At 39.3% G+C, this 20,558-nt stretch overlaps 1 protein-coding gene across 1 annotated transcript in view; it reads right to left on the minus strand.

The window, feature by feature from the left end:
* Nucleotides 1-20,558, minus strand: part of C5 (complement C5) — a 44,272-nt gene that overhangs the window by 7,448 nt on the left and 16,266 nt on the right. The window contains exons 15-33 of the mRNA XM_014526678.2: nt 19,972-20,101; nt 19,473-19,538; nt 18,780-18,980; nt 16,985-17,075; nt 16,206-16,282; nt 15,130-15,269; nt 14,213-14,434; nt 13,461-13,521; nt 12,789-12,878; nt 12,291-12,503; nt 11,765-11,840; nt 9,920-10,079; nt 9,199-9,294; nt 8,655-8,826; nt 4,771-4,976; nt 3,327-3,479; nt 2,883-2,945; nt 1,306-1,387; nt 45-96 (exon numbers count right to left, since the gene is read on the minus strand). Of these exons, the coding sequence (XP_014382164.1) occupies nt 45-96; nt 1,306-1,387; nt 2,883-2,945; nt 3,327-3,479; nt 4,771-4,976; nt 8,655-8,826; nt 9,199-9,294; nt 9,920-10,079; nt 11,765-11,840; nt 12,291-12,503; nt 12,789-12,878; nt 13,461-13,521; nt 14,213-14,434; nt 15,130-15,269; nt 16,206-16,282; nt 16,985-17,075; nt 18,780-18,980; nt 19,473-19,538; nt 19,972-20,101 (2,351 nt within the window). The remainder of the gene's footprint in view (nt 1-44; nt 97-1,305; nt 1,388-2,882; nt 2,946-3,326; nt 3,480-4,770; nt 4,977-8,654; nt 8,827-9,198; nt 9,295-9,919; nt 10,080-11,764; nt 11,841-12,290; nt 12,504-12,788; nt 12,879-13,460; nt 13,522-14,212; nt 14,435-15,129; nt 15,270-16,205; nt 16,283-16,984; nt 17,076-18,779; nt 18,981-19,472; nt 19,539-19,971; nt 20,102-20,558) is intronic.

A 20,558-nucleotide genomic window follows, 5' to 3' on the forward strand; every position in this document is an offset into this window, starting at 1 on the left:
GATGGTACAATCAAAAGACCCCAAAATTCAGGATTGTAACTTACTTTGCACAGGCTTCTAGACGCTCAGGTTTTTCCCCCTCTTGTCTTCTTTCATCTTTTGTATGTTAAACAGAACAACATTAGTATCTTTGTAATTCTTTACAAGCAGCTGTGCAATGTATAACACATTGATATGAACGGGTTCTCATAAAAATGTTTTCATATTCATGAGGAATATTTTTTTGTAATTGTTTAAAGAAACTATTTTTAATGGGAACCCATAGTCCACACATGAGCAAACATTATTTTGTACTTACACGCCAGCTGAAATGCCAATTTTTATGCTCTGAACTACTAAAGCTCTGAGTATGTGCTTATTAAGTACCATACTGTTCCAGCTGCAACTCAGTCTTGCAGATTTCAGCCCCCCATTTTTCAGATTCAATTTTAAAGAAAAAAGTTTTACAGATAAAGACCATCTACTACTACTGCCCTTATAAAATCTGACAGGAAAATCCAATGCTTAAGGAAAGAACTCAAAGGAGTAAATTATCTAAAAATAGTAAAATAAAAACTGTCAGGAAAAAATATGACTTGGTAATTTTAGTGCATGCAAAAAAATATTTCAGGTACAGCAGTCAAGTAGGGGGCTGGAAAATACATTGAACAATGTATAAGCTGAGTATGCTTTTTTATTCTTTTGGAGGAAAAGAAGGTAGGGTTATAATCAGAGCAATACAGTAAATGAGGCTACTGACATATTGATAGTTAAACCATTGTTTAAGTGCTCTGATGGATGTGAACCAAAATGTGTAGCACTTTGCTAAGTTGAACACCCTGCTATGCCACTCTCCATCTTCCTTCTTCGGTAAAATAAGAGCTGTAAAACTATTAAACAAACAACTGTGAATGACAAATAAATGGACTGGGATGAAGGTGAAGTTATACAAGTCCAGGCACTAAGAAGTGAGAAGTTCCATGGAATAAAGCAAACGAACTAGGATGGACATTAGCAATATTTGATATGCAAACTAGATGGAAAACCTACCCTTCTGTTGCTGTATCACTTTATAACCCAGAAAAGGCTTAAGTTCAAGTAATTCTAATCAGAAAAGTAAGAGATGTGCATGCACATTTATACTTATATATATTATAAGCTATATCTATTTATTTTCTGTAGTCTTGTCTCTAGGTAAAGGCCACAGAGTCCTTGGAAAATGAGAATGTTCATGCTTTAATTTTTAATACTGAACATTGTTAATCAAAGTGTAGTTTTCCTGCAACATCCTTCTGTTGTTTTTAAAAGATTATCACTGTCAATTACCTTGTTTTGTCTTTGGAGTAACAGTCAACTCAAAGTTACATATCTCGTCAGAAGTACTGATGGTATGATATACTGTTCTCACCTACATGTGTACAAATGAAACAGACAAAAGAAAACTCATAGAGCAAACAATTCTCACAACTGATGAGTAATTGTGAACATTTAAAAATCAGACAAAAGCAACCAACATATGGTATAGCTAAAAGACATCCAAAATGACTATTTTTCACCTATACATGATAGAAAGACTGAATGATTACTATAGTAGTAAACTGTAATTTTGAAAGAAAAACTGTCCCTATTTTGATTTAGAGGGTTGAAAACACTGACTAAGCAATTCCTGATACTACACATATGAGCCTGAAACACAAAAGCATTTAATTTTTAGATTCTAAGATATCATTGAGGGATAAGACAGCAATATTCCAGAGTAAGTTAGCATATTAAGGCATGCAGCAATTATTCCTCTCTAAATATTGAATGGAAAAAAAGCAAGATGATGAGAAAATGCTTGTAATGTGCATAAATTCAGCCCACACATCTAAATGAGACTGTGGTACTGCTTGCTATAAAAAAAACAAATATAAAGATGTCTTGTTCAATTAGGCATTGTTCTATACGAAAGGATAGTCAATTGATGATTTTTTTAATGAAATTAATAGAGGTGAGACATCAAAGGAGGGATAAATGGATGTCATAATAGCATTGTAACATGTTTAGTAACCAATAATACAAAGTACAGAGTAAAGAGAAAGCAAAATTATTGAGGGCAAATTTTCAAAAGCATTCACTAATTTGGGGTTCCTTTATTTTGGGGTACTCAGTTTGAGGAAACCTGGGGCCTGTCATCTCAAAGGCCACACTATTAAAAATTTAAAACTGTTAGAACTTTGGAACAGACAATTTTGCATAGGGGGGGAATAACATCCATAACTTCACCAGCAATAAATCACTAGAGGTAGTTTATTCATTTTATTTCAGGCAAAAATATCTAGATAAAATAACGAGACAATATCCTGGAGCAGTCTGATAACTTAAAACAAACTAATTACACTCAGAACTGAAGTGAACGCAGGCACCGCTCCAATTGTTATAATGGAATCACACTTCTTGACATAAGTTTTAAATGTACTCCAAACAAGATCTGCATTTCTGAGGAAGACAATAGAAAGCAGAAGGGAGGACATACAGCAGGGGTGTCAAACTTGTTTGGTTCCCCAGTCCAGATCCAGACCCTGGGGCTCCTCACAGGCTGGATCCAAAACCACCGCTGGCAAATGGGATGAATGGTGATAGGGCAAGTGACATCAGGGAGCCACAAAAGTTAGTGCAGCCATGGCTTACCTCACCGTGGCTGAAGCATGTCCCTAATGAGGCTCAGTATCCTGGAATTTTTCAGCAGGCCCTTCCCCAAAATCCTGACTCCCTCAGGAGCCCCACAGGCTAGATGATACAGCTCCACAGACCAGATCTGGCCTGTGGCTGTATGTTTGACATCCCTGGCTTACAAAGAAATGTCACTTTCTCCCTTTCATTGTCTGTACTAATAGAACAAAAAATTCTACTGAAGCACTTACATTCACTGTAGCTAAGCCAGTGTTACCAGTTGTGCTTACATATATGTCTTCATCCAATGGTACCTATAGGTTTAATCACAAATATGAGTACACTTAGCAGTCAGGTAGGGGAAAGTGACACAAATCTGATAATCTTTTTTGTATATCTGATCATAAATTAATTCCTGATCCTGCAAACAATTCTTACAAATGCAGTATTACACATAGGTGTAGGCCTATTGAATTGAGTGAAACTATTCGTGTGCAGAAGAGTTTGCTGGCCTAAATCAGTGAATTTTTTAATCCCTGAGTGCATCAAATGGATTTTAGCATACTAAGGTAAAAGCTAATCATGTGGTATTTCAACTACGTATGTTTCTTGTTTTAAAAATGTGTCTAGACTATATTTTTTAAAAAGGAATTTGTATAAATTTTCAATTTGCAAAGCTGGTACTATTCACTCACTGTCACAGGCCTTCCAATAAAATTTTGTTCTGTCAGTTTGTAGAGGTGAAGGTCCCCGTGATTTTTGTAAGCCACCTTAACATTCATGTCCAAAGAAAGGCGTGCAGCAAGAATGGAATATTCAGTCAGAGCTTCAAGGGCATTAATTGTATCCTGTCAAAAATCAATTAGGAAGAATTACTACTGGAACTGAAACAAAAGTGCAATAATGGATTGTTAAACATTTTATCCCTAAGCAGGAAGGCATATAATGAGCTATAAATACTTTAAAATACTTTAAAGACAACGATAAGGTATTTAACACTGCCTATGTGGGCATGTTTACATGTAATTTATTTTTCAATAAAAAATTGTCAATAAATGCACAGGCATTTTAAAAGTACACTTGGAACCTGAAAGCTGACATCCTGGCTCCTGCCTTTTGTTCATGCTAAATCTGTATGTTCATAGAGCCTCTACACAAGAGAAATTCCTTGCCCAGGAGAGCATTTCATCATCCCATCCTCCAACATCATAACCAGAAGGAAACATAATTCAACATCCTGCTTGACACCAGACAACTTTGAGGTAAGCAGACTGTTCTAATTTTTATCTGAACCTAATTTGCACAAAATGAACTATTCCAACCGGGAGATCTTCCAACACCTTAATTTCTCCTGTGAATATGAATTTTCATTTCCACCTAAGAGAAATTTTATAATCTCTGCATTCTCCTAAGCCTGAGGAGGGCGAGTGCACCTGAAAGCTTGCAAATAAAGAATTATTTTTGCAAATATGTAGTTGGTATAATAAAAGATATCACCTCTACCACGAGTTCTGATTCCTTTTGCCTGTAAACCAGTATGGCTACAACCTGTATCCCTCAGGCTAGTAAATGAAATTTGGCCAGACCTGTGCAGAGAGGCTGCTCCATTCTATTATTGGCAGAAATGCAAAGCTTGCACAAATTATTAAATTTAGTGTGGGGTGACTTTTTGCCAAGAAAGATGCTAGAAAGTTTGCCACTAGAAATGCCACTTAATTATAATTAATGTTCAGAATTGCAAGTGAATTCATCACTTTGAAAGCATTTCCACATACAAATAAAGTTCTTTTTTTTTTTTTTTTTGGAAAACAGTAAAAAAATTCAGATTCGTAAGTTATTTTGGTTTGGTAACTATTTTAGCAAATTTTATTTTTACTGGTATATGTTTTCATACACAGAGTCAGTGGAGTGAGTTTACAAGTATCTGTGTAAATAAGTGGCTGAGGTCTGCCAGCACTTCTAAAGGTCCTATTATAGTCCCACAACTGGAACTGATCATATGAACAAATTCCCCTGATTCTCATGCAACTTACAGAGCCCACAGTTTGTCATGTCAGATAGATAATGGTATTTCCTTTATTTCTTAAGCTTCTTAGATTTGCTATTTGAAAAACGGGAGTGAAACATTTAAAAACATACCTGTGTTGAATAAAATCCACCACCAAACCTCTGTTCTTCAGACAACCATCTAATGATTGGATTGGCATACATTTTGTCCCCACCCTTCAGAGTGGTAAGCAAAGCATATGCTGTAGTTTCGACCATCTGTGCGGTGCCAGCATTAGGGGTAAAAGCATCTAGGCTCTTCAAAGTGTCTTTCCAAAAACGATAAATAGGTGGCTCACCTAGAAAACAACAAGATTATTTCAGCAGAGGACACATTAGATTGAAAGAGGAGGGGAAACTCACAACACCAGCCAAGTTGGTGGGGAGGAGAAACACTCTTCATGCAAATGTGTGTGAAAGGGGCCAGTTTTTCTTCTACTTTGATTAGACAAGATAGGATTGAGTTACATATTCAATGTATATTCTGAGTTCAAAGTTAAACTTATGCAAAACAGCCAACCTGTCACGCTTCAGCGTAGTTCTTAGCCACAAACGTGGAAAGAGGGAAGGGGATGGAGGGCAAAATTATCCCCCTAACCTTGAATCTGTTCATAGAAATTGGACTGGGCTACCATTCTGTTAAAAATGGCTAGTCAGCAGAGAACACTGCCAATCCCTTGTGCTGTCTCAAGGTTTCTAGTGAATGTCTCTGGAAACTAAGGCCACAAACAGTTTGAGGCTTGCAGCAAGAAAACACCTCAAAGTTGGTTGTGGCAACATGAGAACAACATTTCAAATATCAAAGACCTCAGAGATCCTGAAGATGATGTACAATTATGGATGTGAAATTGTGAATATCAGTAAGAGCAGATTAACAGGTGCAGATAAGCATCCCTTCAAGCAAGAAATAAATGACAACAGGTACGCAGATGAAGCAGTGCTCAACATGACAGGCTGTAAAGATGTCACTTATCAGCTAACTGGGAACCTCTCAAACACCACAACAGTAAGTCCGATTCTAAAGAAGATTTCCAAAGAAGTCAATCAGACAGCACTACACTGCTAGAAAAGCATAGTTACAGGGACAAAGATGAGTTCCACAGTTGCATCCAAAGTGAGAATGAGAGAAAACTAAAGACAACTCTGTCTTTGTGGTAACTGATTTTAATGCCAAAGTAGGATATGACAACAAGGAATGAGCAGAGCAATTTCATAGATGTCATAGACATTAGGGCTGGAAGGGACCTCGGAAGATCGAGTCCAGCCCCCCACCCAAAGGGCAGGAAGTCAGCTGGGGTCATAAGATCCCAGCAAGATAAGCATCCAATTTACTCTTGAAGGTGTTCAGTGTAGGTGCTTGAACCACCTCTGATGGCAGGCTATTCTAGACCTCGGGGGCTCAGACAATAAAGAAATTCTTCCTTATGTCCAGCCTGAAATGATCTTGCAATAGTTTATAACCGCTCGACCTCATCATCCCTGGGGGCCCTCTGGTGAACAAATGCTCCCCCAGATACTGGTGGTCACCCCTGATAAACTTACAGGTGGCCATCAAATCACCCCTGAGCCTGCGCTTTTTCAGGCTAAAGAGCCCCATAGCTCTCAGCCTGTCGTCCCAAGGTCTGTTTTCCTGACCTCTGATCATGCACGTGGCTCTTCTCTGGACTCTCTCAAGCTTCTTCACATCCTTTTTGAATTGTGGGGCCCAAAACTGGACACAGTACTCCAGCTGCGGCCTCACTAAGGCCGAGTACAAGGGGAGAATGATGTCCCGGCATCTGCTTGAGAAGCATCTATGGATGCAAGCCAGCGTTTTGGTCGCTTTACTAGCCACAGCATTGCATTACAGACTCATGGTCATCTTGTGGTCATCAGGTTCTCTTCCGCCCATTTGCTGAGCCTGTCCAGGTCAGCCTGGATCGCCATCCTGTCTTCTGGTCCAGATGCTCTGGCCCAAAGATTGGTGTCATCGGTGAACTTGGCCGGTCCGCTTCTGACTCCAATGTCCACATCATTGATGAAGATGTTGAACAAAATGGGTCCAAGGACAGAGCCTTGGGGGACCCCACTGGTCACAGGGCACCATGATGATTGACTTCCGTCAACCACCACCTTCTGGGTCCGACCACAGAGCCAATTTCCCAGGCAGCAGATCGGGGTGGACCCAAGGCCACAATTTGCCAGTTTCACCAAGAGGTGATCATGGGATACCAGATCGAAGGCTTTTTTGAAGTCAAGATATATGACATCAATCTCTTCTCCCTTGTCCAAATGATGGTCACCTGGTCGTAGAAGGAAATGAGATTGGTCAAGCAAGACCTACCCGCAACAAACCCGTGCTGGCTATCCCTCAGGATGTTGCCGTCGACCAGTCCATTAAGGAATGGCCTCTTTAATAAACTTTTCTAAGACCTTCCCTGGGATAGAGGTCAGGCTGATGGGCCTGTAGTTTGTCGGATCCACTTTCCTCCCTTTCTTCCAGTCTTCGGGCACTTCACCAGAGCACCAGGAGTTCTCAAAGATCCATGCCAGAGGCTGGGCTATGATGCTTACTAGCTCCTTGAGTACCCTGGGGTGAAGATTGTCAGGGCCAGCTGACTTGAAGGTATCCAGCCTCTCAAGGTGTTCCTTTACGAGGTCAGCGTTGATGGAGGGCAAGGGATCTCCCTCACATGGACTTGCCTGTCCCGTAGTGGACATGGGTGTCTCATGGGACTGATGAAAGACCAACGCAAAGTACCCATTTAATAGGTTGGATTTAACCTGGGCGTTAGTTGTCCCATCTGGTTCAGCATTGCTTTTCCTCCGGCTCCCCGCATATCTGAAAAAGGACTTTTTATTGTCCTTGATGCTCAAGGCTAGTTGGAGTTCAGTTGCAGCCTTGGCTTTCCTGGTTTGCTCCCTGCAGGACCAGACCAGTGCAGAATATTCCTTCTTGGAGGTAAATCCCATCCTCCATCCTTTGTAGGCCTTACTTTTTAGCCTCAGGAGGTCTGCTAGATCCCTGGAGTGCCAGTGGGGCTGCTGTGCCCTCTTGCTGCCTTTCCTCCAAGATGGAATGAGGAAGTCTTACTTGGGAATCATCAACCAAGGTGGTAAGAAGCCTGCTGAAGTATGCAGGATGTCCGATCAAGTTCTTGTTAGCTAGCACACTGTTCCCTCAAAAAGATATACACAAAAGCAAAACATGGAGCTTGTCAAAAGCAAAGGCAAATAATCAGAGAGACTGCATCTGCATCAATTTGAAATTTTGTTCATCAGTCCAGAAGGTAAGGATACATCAAACCACAGATGTCAGCAGTGTCTAGAGATGTGTATTGCCAAACAAAAGAATACGGAAAAAATCCACTTTAGATGGAAATAAGCAAAGCTTGATAAAATCAAGTTCAAGAGAATCTGCCTAGGCCAGATGTTCACACTAAGAGCCATTATAGAACGTACTTTATGATATTTGTAAATAATAACAATTGATAGCAGGATTTTTGACTATATAACCAATTTTTTCCTTTTTTAAATATTAACAGGATGTAAATGTCAACAGACACTAAAGATAAAAAACATTGTTTAAAACAATTAATAGTGGAGATGGATGATCCTGCCTGAAATCAGATCACTGGTTATCAAGAAGCATGTGGCAAGAGATTGCTCTTTTTGAAAAAAATTCACCCATGAATTACAAATGTTTCATTAAAACAGCCCTGATACACTCTATAGACGAATCATCATACCGGTCACCAGTCTGCTTTTACGCTATTCACCTAATGCTCTACATTTAGTTGCTCAGGAGGAGACAGAAACTGTTTGGCTATGTTGAACTCTAGAGCAACACGTGCATTCTAACTCACTAAATATTTCAGTTAATTTGAAAGAGGTCTTGTGAAAATAAGACCAAATATATCTATGCAAATGTGCTCACTTAACCAGTACACTAACAAATTCAGTTCCAGGCTTTGACGAGTTCATTTAATAAGTTGCACCTTTTGCAAAAGCTTCTTTCTTTAAGTTGCCAAAGGCTAAGCGTGTACCAGGATGGTTCAAATCCATAAGAGCCAAAGCATAACAAGTTATTGCCAAAGTAAATGTGCTCTGGGAAGCTTGGACATTTCTCAGCAAATACTCTTCTGCTTTAAGTTTAGCATCTTGGAGTTTCTGAAAAGATGAAAAGGGTATATTTTAGAAGTATTATATTTAAGGATTAGATATGTATCATAATACCATTTTATGTACATACATTGTCTTCTGCAACCTAATTCCAAGTTAATGACCTGGCTATTTTCATTGTTCTTTATAACAAAGGTTAGTAAACCATGAATCTATTAATACCTGCTGCTGAAAGTGAATTGTAGGATAAGAGAGATAAGCTTTGCCTCTGAGGTATGTTAGATTAAGATCATTCCAGATGCTCATGATCAGTCCCAAGCTGTCTTTGGATCAGTGCTGGGGCAGGAGAAGAACAATAGTGCAAAGCCTAGCATGTGACTGGACTTGGGGAGTCACAGTTTAAATTCAAATGTTTCTTACCTGTACTGGACACATGTGAATTGACTTTTCAATTCCAATGACAGTAAAGGCTGTGAGATACAAAGCTTTTTCTTTGGCTTCTTTAGGTAAAGTACCCTAAAATCCAAATATGGAAATAAAATTAGGTAAAACAAAGGTGTTCGTTTAAAAGAAGGAATGATGTTTCTGTAAGTAATATTAGTTCAACAGGATTTTTATTTGTAACTTAAAAATATATCCTATTTTTAAAGAGGGCAGCTCATTTAAAAAATAGACCAAAGCCAGACCAAAAGTCAGATGCATTAAGCCAATACTTCCAGGATTTTTATATTATCATTACAAAGAAGCAATATACGTGCTGCTTTTACACCTTCTAAGAAGTGGTATGTAACTACCAGTAATAGGAAGACGTATTAAAGTATGAAGCATTGTGCTCCACTGAAAATTAATTTAGAACTAGTGATAGAGAGCTACAAACATGTATAGAAACCAGTAGTGTAACTAGGGGTGTTAAAGGGCGCACAGGAATGGGTGCTGCCACCAAACCTTCTTGTTACGCCTCTTGAGTGTAATTTAGTGGATTCAAGAAAAATTATCTTTAAGACCATGATTCAGCAAAAACATTTAAGCATATGCTTAGGGACTTTGCTGAGCAAGGGTCCACCATTGCAGTTGGGTAAAATAAAATGAAGTGCCTTACAACTTTTAAACAATGCACAAATGAAATGTTCTGTTTTCATACCTGTAGTTTCACTGCCTGATAACTTGAAAGTTCCTTGAATGATCCATCAGACATCTGACAACAATCAGTAAGCCATACAAGTGAATTACAAACAGAAATGTGATCCAGATCAATATATTCACTAACTTGTCCAAAAATCCTTAAGGCAAAAGCGGTCAACCTGCCAAACAAATCAGACAAAATATAGATAGTTTGATAAGCCTGTTTAGAGGGTTAGTATTTTTTTCTCAGTTTATAATACCAGCTGTCTAATTTGAGATAGCAAATCCTGTTTGATAGCTTCTTTCTGTAACAATCTGCCCATGATCCATGAGTGGAATTACCACTTACATTCACGGGCTACTGTGCACAGATTAATGGCAATACTCTTGATAAGACCTTCCTGTAAACTGTCCCTCCCTGCTCCTTTATGTTTGGGTAGTGTGAAAGGAGTGTTTCTATGGTGCTGTGTATCTGGCTAATCACCTGCCCTTGAGCCAAAATGGTTAGAATGTTGTTTGGTTACTTTGCATTCCTTAATTGCCAAGGAGGCACACCTGGGTTGAAAGAGCAAATAACAAGAATAGGATTTGCTCCTCTGTTATTAGGAAGGCAAAGCTGTTAGCTTGTTGCCAAAAATTCTGATGTTCAGTGCAGAAAAATGCCTAAGGGACAACTCCAAGAGTAAATGACACCCCGCAGCTTTCAACAGTGGATCTTGTACAGAGAGTAGAGGGGAGACCAGAATAGTTTCATAGTAGCTAGGGTCAGGAGGGACCTGAACAGATCATCTAGTCTGACCCCCTCCCACAGGCAGGAATGAATGCTGGGTTCACAAGACCCCAGACAGGTGATCGTCCAACCTCCTCTTGAATTTGCCCAAGGTAGGGGCAAGGACCACTTCTCTGGGAAGTTGGTTCCAGATTTTGGCCACCCTAACTGTAAAATATTGCCTTCTGATCTCTAACCTAAACCTATTCTCCATCAGCTTATTACCATTGTTCCTCGTCACCCCAGGTGGTGCTGGGGAGAAAAGGGCTCTACCTATTTGCTGTTGATCCCCCCTGATGAGCTTGTAGGCAGCTACCAGGTCCCCCGTCAGCCTCCTCTTGCTGAGGCTGAACAGGTTCAAGTCCCTCAGTCTCTCCTCATAGGACCTGTCCTCCTGCCCTCTCACCAAGCAGGTAGCCATCCTCTGAACCCTCTCCAGGCTGGCCACATCCCTTTTGAAGTGCTGTGCTCAGTACTGGACGCAGTACTCTAACTGCGGCCTGACCAAAGTTGCATAGAGGGGGAGGATCACCTCTCTGGACCAGCTTGAGATGCACCTTTGGATGCATGACAAGGTGTGGCTGGCCTTGCTGGTTATGGTCTGGCATTGGCGGCTCATGTTCATCTTGGAGTCAATAATGACTCCAAGGGAGTCTCCCCAGTCTGCATGTATGCTGTGGATTCCTTCTCCCAGAAGTATTTATTGACCTATGTCCTGCCCACTGATGGCCTTAAACCATCTTAAACAAGGGCAGGAGGAAAAAACTTTTATCCCTAAGTCATGGGGATAGGCTGAAGATGAACTGTCTCAAGCTACTGGTTTTAGTTGGTTGCATCATGGGATCTTTGTAATCCATATGGGAACTTATTAAAATACCCAAGAGGAGGCTGGAGCACAGAGCCCCACACAATTTTAAATTAATCAAGTTGCAGTCTCCTGCTTAAACAGATCCTCCTTCTCTGGCATGCATTAAGTCACATGCTCTGCTTGGTTCAAAATATTGCCCTTAATTAAGCCTCAGTCACTGCATGGAAGCAAGGAACTGAATCAAACCTTTCCAATGCAACTGAATTAGACTGGTCTATTTAACTCACCAAGTGCTGGGTTTCCCGTCCTTCCACATGCTGTAGGAGAAGTCTCTGTTTCTGAATGACAATATGCTTACAATTCCTAAGGGAGACATAAAAGACACAGTGCTTCTGAATCACAATTTGTATGAAATGGTATGATCACTCAAGAGTCAAAATTTGCCTTCTTTTAATGTTGTCCTTTAGTCATTTGGTTTCTAAACAAGGCAAAGAATGGTCATGTTCCAGTTCATCCAAGTGTTTATATCCCCAGAAGATATCAACTAAAACTGTATTACCTACAAATTACAAAAGTATATATTTACAGCACTTGCTGCATAGATGCCTTACCGGGAATCAAAGTATTCTTGTTATTTGCTTATTATTTACAGAAATGTTACATAAAAAATAGCTCAAACAGTTTTAGTTAAAAATATTATATAAACTATGTATCATTATCATTACATTTTCGTAAGTAATTAACTCTCCTATTCAATAAGTCCCTAAAAAACTTTGGAACAAGACAAGAAATTGGAGAATACATTTTTTTTACCTTCTTTCATCTTCCTCTTCATCTTCACTTCTGAAGTCAAGATTTCAGTGCCAAGTAAATCCCAGTTACTGGTCTTTTCCAGGTAGTGATACACATAAAACACTGGTACAATACTCATAAGCTCAGCCTCTGCACTGCCCTTGGGCAAATTAGTAAGAAAACCAACACCTTCAGGTTTGAGGACTGCAGAGATTACTTCACCCATAAGTTGTCCTGTGAAGAAAAACGAACGCTGACTTAAATGGTTTCCAAGGGCAGAATTTGGCCTGTGATAGTTAAAGAAAATATATTTTTATTACATGTCACTAAAGATCAGATTGTACGTTTTCTGAAGGAAAGGCTAGTGTACGGAGACTTTTCCTCAAAAAACAGGGAACCTGAGTATAGTCAGTTGGATGGGAGCAGGAGAGGAAGCTAGCTGGAAACAGGTAGGAAGGTAGGAAGGTAGGAAAAAAAGAAAAAAAAAAAATCAAAAATAAAAAACTGCATCTATTTTACCTTTTACACTCACAGTCCTGTCCATTTTCGTTTTGGGTACCATATTAAATGGTACCCTGTGTCGAAATTCTTGTCTTGTTCTGACTGAACCTGAAATTGAAAAATATACGCATAAAATATAGTCTTATTTGTGTGACAGTGAAATTCAGATCCCATAGTCCTGTCCGTTCAGATTTGAGGCCACATCTATTTGACATGGTAGCAAAGAAACATGATTTTTTTTTAGAACTAGATGAGTCCAAAATCCAGATCCAAACAACACTGATCTTTGAAAAGTGTATTTGGTGATTTGGTAACAGATTAAACTGGCACTTCCCTTTTAGAACAGTACTTATCTTGACATAAATGTTGTGGCTTGGATTCATCTCTAGTTAAACTGGATCATTTTCTATTCTAGGAAACGTTTGACTATAATTGAGCTTGTTTGGTTGTAGAAGAAAAAAGTCTGCATTCCATATAAGATTCCACTTACTACAAAACTTTAAAAAGGCAAACCGCTTTAAAGTGGATTCTATTAGTCTCTGGATAGAGGACAAGAAATCTCAAGGAAGGAATATGTGAAGGTTGTACCATGAGGAAAACTACATTTTTTAAACTTGATTTTCATGCTTGTTTGGAATGGAAGAGTGAAAAAAAAATAGATAATGGAATAAAAAAAAAAATTCTCCATACCATAAACACCTTTTGGATCCAGAGTGAAACCTGCATTAAGTTCCCTTTTAATGCCTTCTGGCTGAAAAAAAAGAAAGACAAAAATAGGCAGCATATCAAAACACATTTGTTTAATTGAATATATTTTCAAAATGAATAATTAAAAAAAAATATGAATTAGACTCCATCAAAATTGTCTTTTATTTTTCTTAGAGATTTTTCCTGCTGCTCTCTATTTTAAGAACAAAATCTTCAACCTAAGTTAACAACAAGTGTAAACTAAGTTGGTAGGAATGATAAAGCAGTAATAAATATAGCTTTCCATAAAATGTGCTTTAGCATTTGAATAATGCAAACAACTAAACAAACAGAATTCTCCAGTCTGCGTTACAATAAGCAAATATCATTTTCAAAAAGGTAACTGTTTAAGAGCCCAATCTCTCAGTTGCTCCACTGAATAATTCTTGAGGGAGTCTAGGGGAGTTGTGTGTGTGAAAAGTATGAAAGAAATATTTTTTGTAACTTCTACATACACTACAGTGGAGCTCATTGGAAAAGTGCTCCTCTATTAATCAGAATGATACAAGTTGTATTATATTACAGAACCCAGGAGAATGATGGGCATTTTTTAATACAAATAAATTACATATGGCATCTGGATTTAGTAATAGCAAAATGTAGCCATATGAATATATTTGCATAAATATCAATCACTTATTTCAACCACATTTATCTGAAATGAGGATAAGCTCTAAAAAGGGTTTTGATCTTACCACAACACGTAATGTTTTCACTAAAATTTCACTGTCCCGGCCAGTGTACAGTGTAAAGTTGATTGTGTGAAGACCTAATTCCAAAGGCAGCAGCCTGATGGTTACTGATGAGACAGAAGAACTCTCTATGTTGCTAAATTTACAATTCCGCATCCTCTGCGGACCAGTTGAAGATTCTCCAAACAAACAGATTCCCTCTCCAGCAGCTACTTTAACACAGAACTGAAACATCAAAGATTTTGAATGTTTACTCATGTTATAAGCAACAACTGTGAAACACATACGTCCATAAATAAATTTAAAACTTTATTAAGAAAATGTTAAAATTATAATAGTTAGTGTTACTACGTGGTTGTATACTACATTGCTAGACATTTTTTTCCTACCTTTGAAATAAGTAAAACCAGTTAAGCCATCCTATATTTGAAGTTTCAAATTCAATTTTCTGAGCAGAAGCAAAGGAATTATATCATTACTTTTAACTACTTATATTGGGATAGTAGGAAAAGGTTTTTAGGCTATTTCAAGCCTAGAGAAAGATGCAGTCTCCCTGCCCCAAAGAATACACAGCTTGTAACGACTGGCAAAATACTCATGCTGCATTTGGATGTACAATGGGAGCACAATAGACACACTTACGCTTACTTTTATCTAGCTTTGTCGGGAAAAGTGAAGATGCAAAAGTCCAGGCTTCGATTCAAGGTAATCACACAAAATAAATACCCAGAGTTCCCAGCCATTTGCACAGCCCATACAGAAGCCTAGAAATGCCACTTCTTCACTGGAACCACTGTCTGAATTCACTAGCTTAATTTAGCTCAGGTACTGAAGAATCCTGACCCAGGCACATATGCTGAATCATAGCAGAGACAAATCCTTTAATAAAGTAATATGTCTATAAAACTTATACAAATTACCTTAAGTGTGGAAGTTCCATAGTTGTAAACAGATCCTTTTAATTTAATTTGTTCTCCACGCACAACAGAATAAGGTATATGCATGCTCAGGAAGACATCTTTAAAAACCTGCACTTCAAGTGGATCAGCCACACATATACCTATAAAAAATTAAACACAACTGCATATAGTTGGATTATTACATGAAGTAAGCAACACATCCACTTAAGTCCTTGCAACTTCATTGTCTTTACTGGTTTCTTAGCCATCTACAAAAATCTGCTTTGATATTGTTAGCTTGATTTTTTTCTGAAATAGCCAGATTTGCTTTACCTCCCTTTCTGAGCTCTTAACTGTCCACTCACATCACATACTCGCTCTACCCTCCAAACCTGACTTCTGCTCCGATCTCTCCTTCCTGAAGTCCCGAGCTGCTTGTTCAGTGGTACTACCACCTCTATCAGGAATTTTTCCTTCTCCCTCTCCTCAAGCAATCAAATTCCTTTCTTTAAATTTAACTGTGAAACTTAATTTTGTTTAGCATCCTATATTATGATTGTAATACAGAGATGCACAGGTTTTAACTTCTGACAAATACTGAATAGAAACAAATTTAATTAATTTAGATGAAAATCATGCTTAAAAATCAGATTGTTATGATTATACTGCCTTTGTTTTTCCCTAACAAACTTATTCTCTGTTACATTTTCATTATCCAGATTCTAGAAGCAATGATCTATGCTTCATTACACTTGAAAAATAGAATAATAGCATCACAGGCCATGTCTACACTGCCTCTTGGCCAAGGCTGCTGAAAAACAAGACCCAGCTCTCACTCTTGCACAGGGCTGAGCCCAGCAATTGGGCAGAGTAAACAGGTTGGTTTTTTTTACAGGGGTTCTCAGCATGTGCCCCACTAGTGCTCTCAGACTTTGTGTCTTGGGAAAGAGACTGGCACTGGAGCAAGCACTCAGGATGTTGGGAACATGCAACTAAATTATGAACATATGGCAACCAAAGAGAAGTTTCGCAAAAACAAACTAAATCCAGTGCACCTAATTCTTTTAGGTATCAGTAAGTGGGGTGGAAGGGCTTACCTTTATCTGAAATGCTAACACCTTGTATTTCCCATGTAGTCAGAGAATCAGGCAGAGTTACTGGAAGACTCTTTGATCTGTATTTAAAATTATTTTTGTGGATGAGTATATTTATATGTTTCCATTATTCATTTGTTAATACAGATAACTGACATAGTACTACACAGATTCAATCCAGAAAAGGTTTCAATGTCTAACATAGATTCAGACAAGATAAGAAGTTCTGAAGGATCTGAAGCTATTGGTTTTTGAACACTAAAAAAAATTATTGGTCTGATTAGGCTTAATATGGGTTGCTCTTGAAGGACTATAAGCTAAATGAGCAGTACTAAAGTGGAATAACTACATAATGCCCCAAAAGGTTTAACAATGTAACTTTGGGACAAATGAAAGAAAAACTGTTCAGCTGAAAAACATTTCTGTCAGTTGCAAAAAGAACTGCAAAGGATGAACTCACTGCCCTGTTAGCCATAGCTAACTTACTGTGCCAAGCACAGCGCCTCTGAATACTTCATGCTACTTGGCACTGTTACTCAGCTGTGCTAATCAGCCAGCTCAGGATAGTGGAAACAGCTGCATTGTGCTTCCATTTTAGGAGGCAGCCCACAGGGAGCAGCATAACATGTTTAAAGGCACTGCTGCCTACTTGCCTAGCATGATAATTTGGTCTGCAGAAATGTCCTTTTGAGTCAGTATAAAAAATAGGGATCATAATCATTTCCCTTAGCAGCAAGGATGTCTCTTTCTCAAATGATAGTAAATGATTTAAAAAAAAGTACCCTTGGGGAACCTGGTGGACTTCCCATAACCAGCTTTCAGGGAAATAGCTTCGAACCTCTGGTTTAACCAGATCCAGGAAAGCCTCAAATTCTGGAAAAAAAAAAAAAAGATAAAAAAGGGTGCATCTGTACCAGTTCTGGGGCTCTCCGGGTAATGGAGCTCACAGGCAAGCCTTGCCCACTCACTCCTGCTCTGCACATGCATTATGGAAATGAGGCAGTGAATCTGCTCTGATGAGACCCCCACTTCCCACTGCCACTTTCAGCCATGCTAGATAGAGATCACAAGACAAGCAGGTGGGTCTCCACAAAATGTCTGGAGATCTGTGTTTTCAGGAGCACCTCAGAAGTAGCAAAGACAGGGCTAAACAAAGAAATACAGGGATTCCCAGCATTTCATACCCACTTTACCCACCATTCAATCATAATCATTCTATTACTCAAAATCTTTGCTTCTGATTGGCTTTGGTACATGAAAAATGTATTTTGAATGCTTTCACAACAAGCTACCATTATCTCAGTGCATCCATCTGCACAACACAAATGCACTGCTATTAACCAAGGTGTGCTGTTGGTGGATCTGAAAGCATTAGGAATATACAGATTGCCCTTTGGCCCATCTTGGGTGCACAGCTAGGAGGAAACTCAGACTCCTACTCTCCTCTCTGTGCTGAGATCTCTAATACTCAATGGCCTAGTTGGGTAGGGGATTTGACCATGACATTGCAGTGAAGGGTTTGCATCCATGTCGTGTCCAGGATGTAACTCCTCTCATCTCCTGTCCTAGCTCCAGTGTGCCTAAAGGCAATAAGGTCAGAAATATTGCTTCCTGCCATGGTCCCTGAACAAGCTTGATGGTACAGAGACCTACCCATCCTGAAGCATGTAGAACATAGGTTTCTTGGTACCCAATTAAATTAATGATGGAACAACCTCACCAGACACTGCAGCTTCAGCATAGGGGTGTGCGAAGCAGGCCCTATTCGATTCGAATTTGGCCCAAATCGGGGACAGTGATTTGATTCATTGATTCAATCACTGTCCCTGATTCAACTGGGCCGAATCTGCATCTAAAGATTCAATACCAATTCGGAGAATCGGCCATTCAGACATAGACACAGCTTTAAATGCTTTTTCTACATACCTTGAGGTAGCAGGCACAGCTTATGATTGGTGCGATGCTGGGGTGCATGGAGCATCCCACAGGAGCATGGGGGGGCCCCCCACAAGGTCGGCAGCCACCCGGAAGTGGACCAGAACTACTTCCGGTCCACTTCCAGGTCAGCCAGGGAGCATGCTGGAGGCTCCCCCTGCGCCCCCCTGGCTCGGCCATCAGGCACAGGGGTCCTTGGGTGCCCCCTCCGACCCAGGAGGCACCAATGGCTGAGCCAGGTGGGGGGCATGAGCGGGGGAGGTGGACTGTGCTTCTGGTCCACTTCCAGGTCTGCTGCCAAGTGCACTGGGGAGCCCCCCATGCTTGTGGGACACTCCATGCACCTAAGCATCGCAGCACTCATGAGCCCCTGCTACCTTGAGGTATGTAGAAAAAACATTTAAAGCTGTCTCTGTGTTCGAATCGCCGAATGTTTCTGAATCAATTCGGAGGGTTCCGATTTGATTCAGAGTGATTAAAGGGTCCTCTGATTTGATTCAGATTCAGAGATTTGGCCACCGAATCGGGATGAATCAAATCAGGGACCAAAGCTTTGCACAGACACCTAAACCGTACTCTACTACATGCGTCTCATAGGTACGTGCACGCACCCACACAAGGATTAAAACCCCCAAGACTTACGCTTTCGTGCCAACATTAGAACTTTGTTGGGCTCTTGCTGACGCAGTTGATTTGCATATTCACAGCAATCTTTAAATGCATATAAGCACTTTGGGCCACCCTGAACTCGTTTAGTTCTTTCCTCACAAGTCTCACTGACTGGATAGGCTCTTACTCCATCCATGCAGCACTGACGAACTGCTTCAAGTACATATCGGGATGCTGAAATAATAATGAAATAAATTGAACAATCCTCTCCCTTGAGATACAGCCATTCTTCTAAAAATGCATTTTAAGTAGTCACACCAAAATGATTTCTTCTACATTACTGCTCTGGATAAAGATTTGAGGGAAACCTACCTTCTTATTTTTCTAAAAGCTGGTGCTCAAAATGGCCTCTTCAAATTAGTACTATGCTACTGAATCAAAAATTTTAAAATGCATAAGAAAAAGGAGACAAATTACATTTTACAATATAAAGGCAGCTATAGAAGTTATAATCACATTTGGCTACCTCTAAGGGGTATATGATATGAACTGGTGATCTCAGTCCAGTCACTGAGGATAGTAACCCACAATACAGATGTTACTAGTACCACTGGAAGCCACAGAGGAAGGAATTAAGGGCCATACAGAAACATTCAGATTCCCGATTCCCAATTTGTCTCTTCTTTTTCTATACTTTTAAACTTAAAAATAAAACTTTTGAACAACCTCTTTTCTTTATTTCCTCCTCAAAGTCAAATCGTTTGGATCGTACAATTGCAGCACACATCTCATCTGTTTAAAAAATAAAATGGAAATGTTATAAAGTTTTTTTCCCAAACATTTATCCCATCTGCAAAATAAATTAGTTTAATTATTTTCTAGAATCTAGCTGTAACCTAGGGGCAGTGTTTACTTTAATTAATCGCAAATGAAGCTATAATTGCTTTAGGCTTTAAAATATAAGATTTTTTTAAATAGCTGGTAGGGTCGGAAGGGACCTACGCAGATCTGGGGAGATCTGGGGAGCAAAATATATAATCACAATTCTTATACACTATACACACTAGTTAGTGTGTGTGTGTAGTTAGCTGACTACAATTCCAATACAGCTACTTTTCATTATTATATAATTACTTTGCAACATAATAGCTACAAGATACAATATGAGGCTGGAGAAAAACAAAAAACAGATTAACACCTTCATGGTTAAAAGGCGATAGATTACCTGCATCTTTTGAATCATCTGCATTAGCATTAGTTAGAAATGTAAGCCCAGCTAAGCGGAATACATTAACATTGTTCTGTCCTCCTCCAGCACCACATCCAAGATCACTCTTTTCCAATTCTAGCATTACCTGTAGGAAAAAATAAACCAGAACATAACTTTAATGTAGGATATACTATATGACTCGTGAGACCTGCGAGCATCTACAAGCCACTTTAATCAGTAAATGATACAAGGCTGCCACTAATTCAATTTTACTATTCTCACCTGTACTAATCTGTCGGGTAAAGCCACTATGAGGTGTTGTTAAATAGCTACAACATTTAACTTCTGAGTTTATGTCACTTTCAGTGGCAGCCAAAATTAATTAAAAATATATAAGTAATTTGCAAAGAGCGCTGACCGCTAAACTAGAACAGTATGTTACAGTGTGCATATACAGTGATATATATGTTATCCTACCAGTGCGCTTTCAAGCCCTAACATGAAACGATCACTACCAAGACAGAAACTTCCATGCCTATTCACAGACATGAAGTTCTCCAATAATGCTTTTGGTGATGTAAAATCTGGACACACAACTCTTT

This window comes from Alligator sinensis, unplaced genomic scaffold (assembly GCF_000455745.1).
Source record: "Alligator sinensis unplaced genomic scaffold, ASM45574v1 scaffold611_2, whole genome shotgun sequence".
In the NCBI taxonomy this organism is placed as follows: Eukaryota; Metazoa; Chordata; order Crocodylia; family Alligatoridae; genus Alligator; species Alligator sinensis.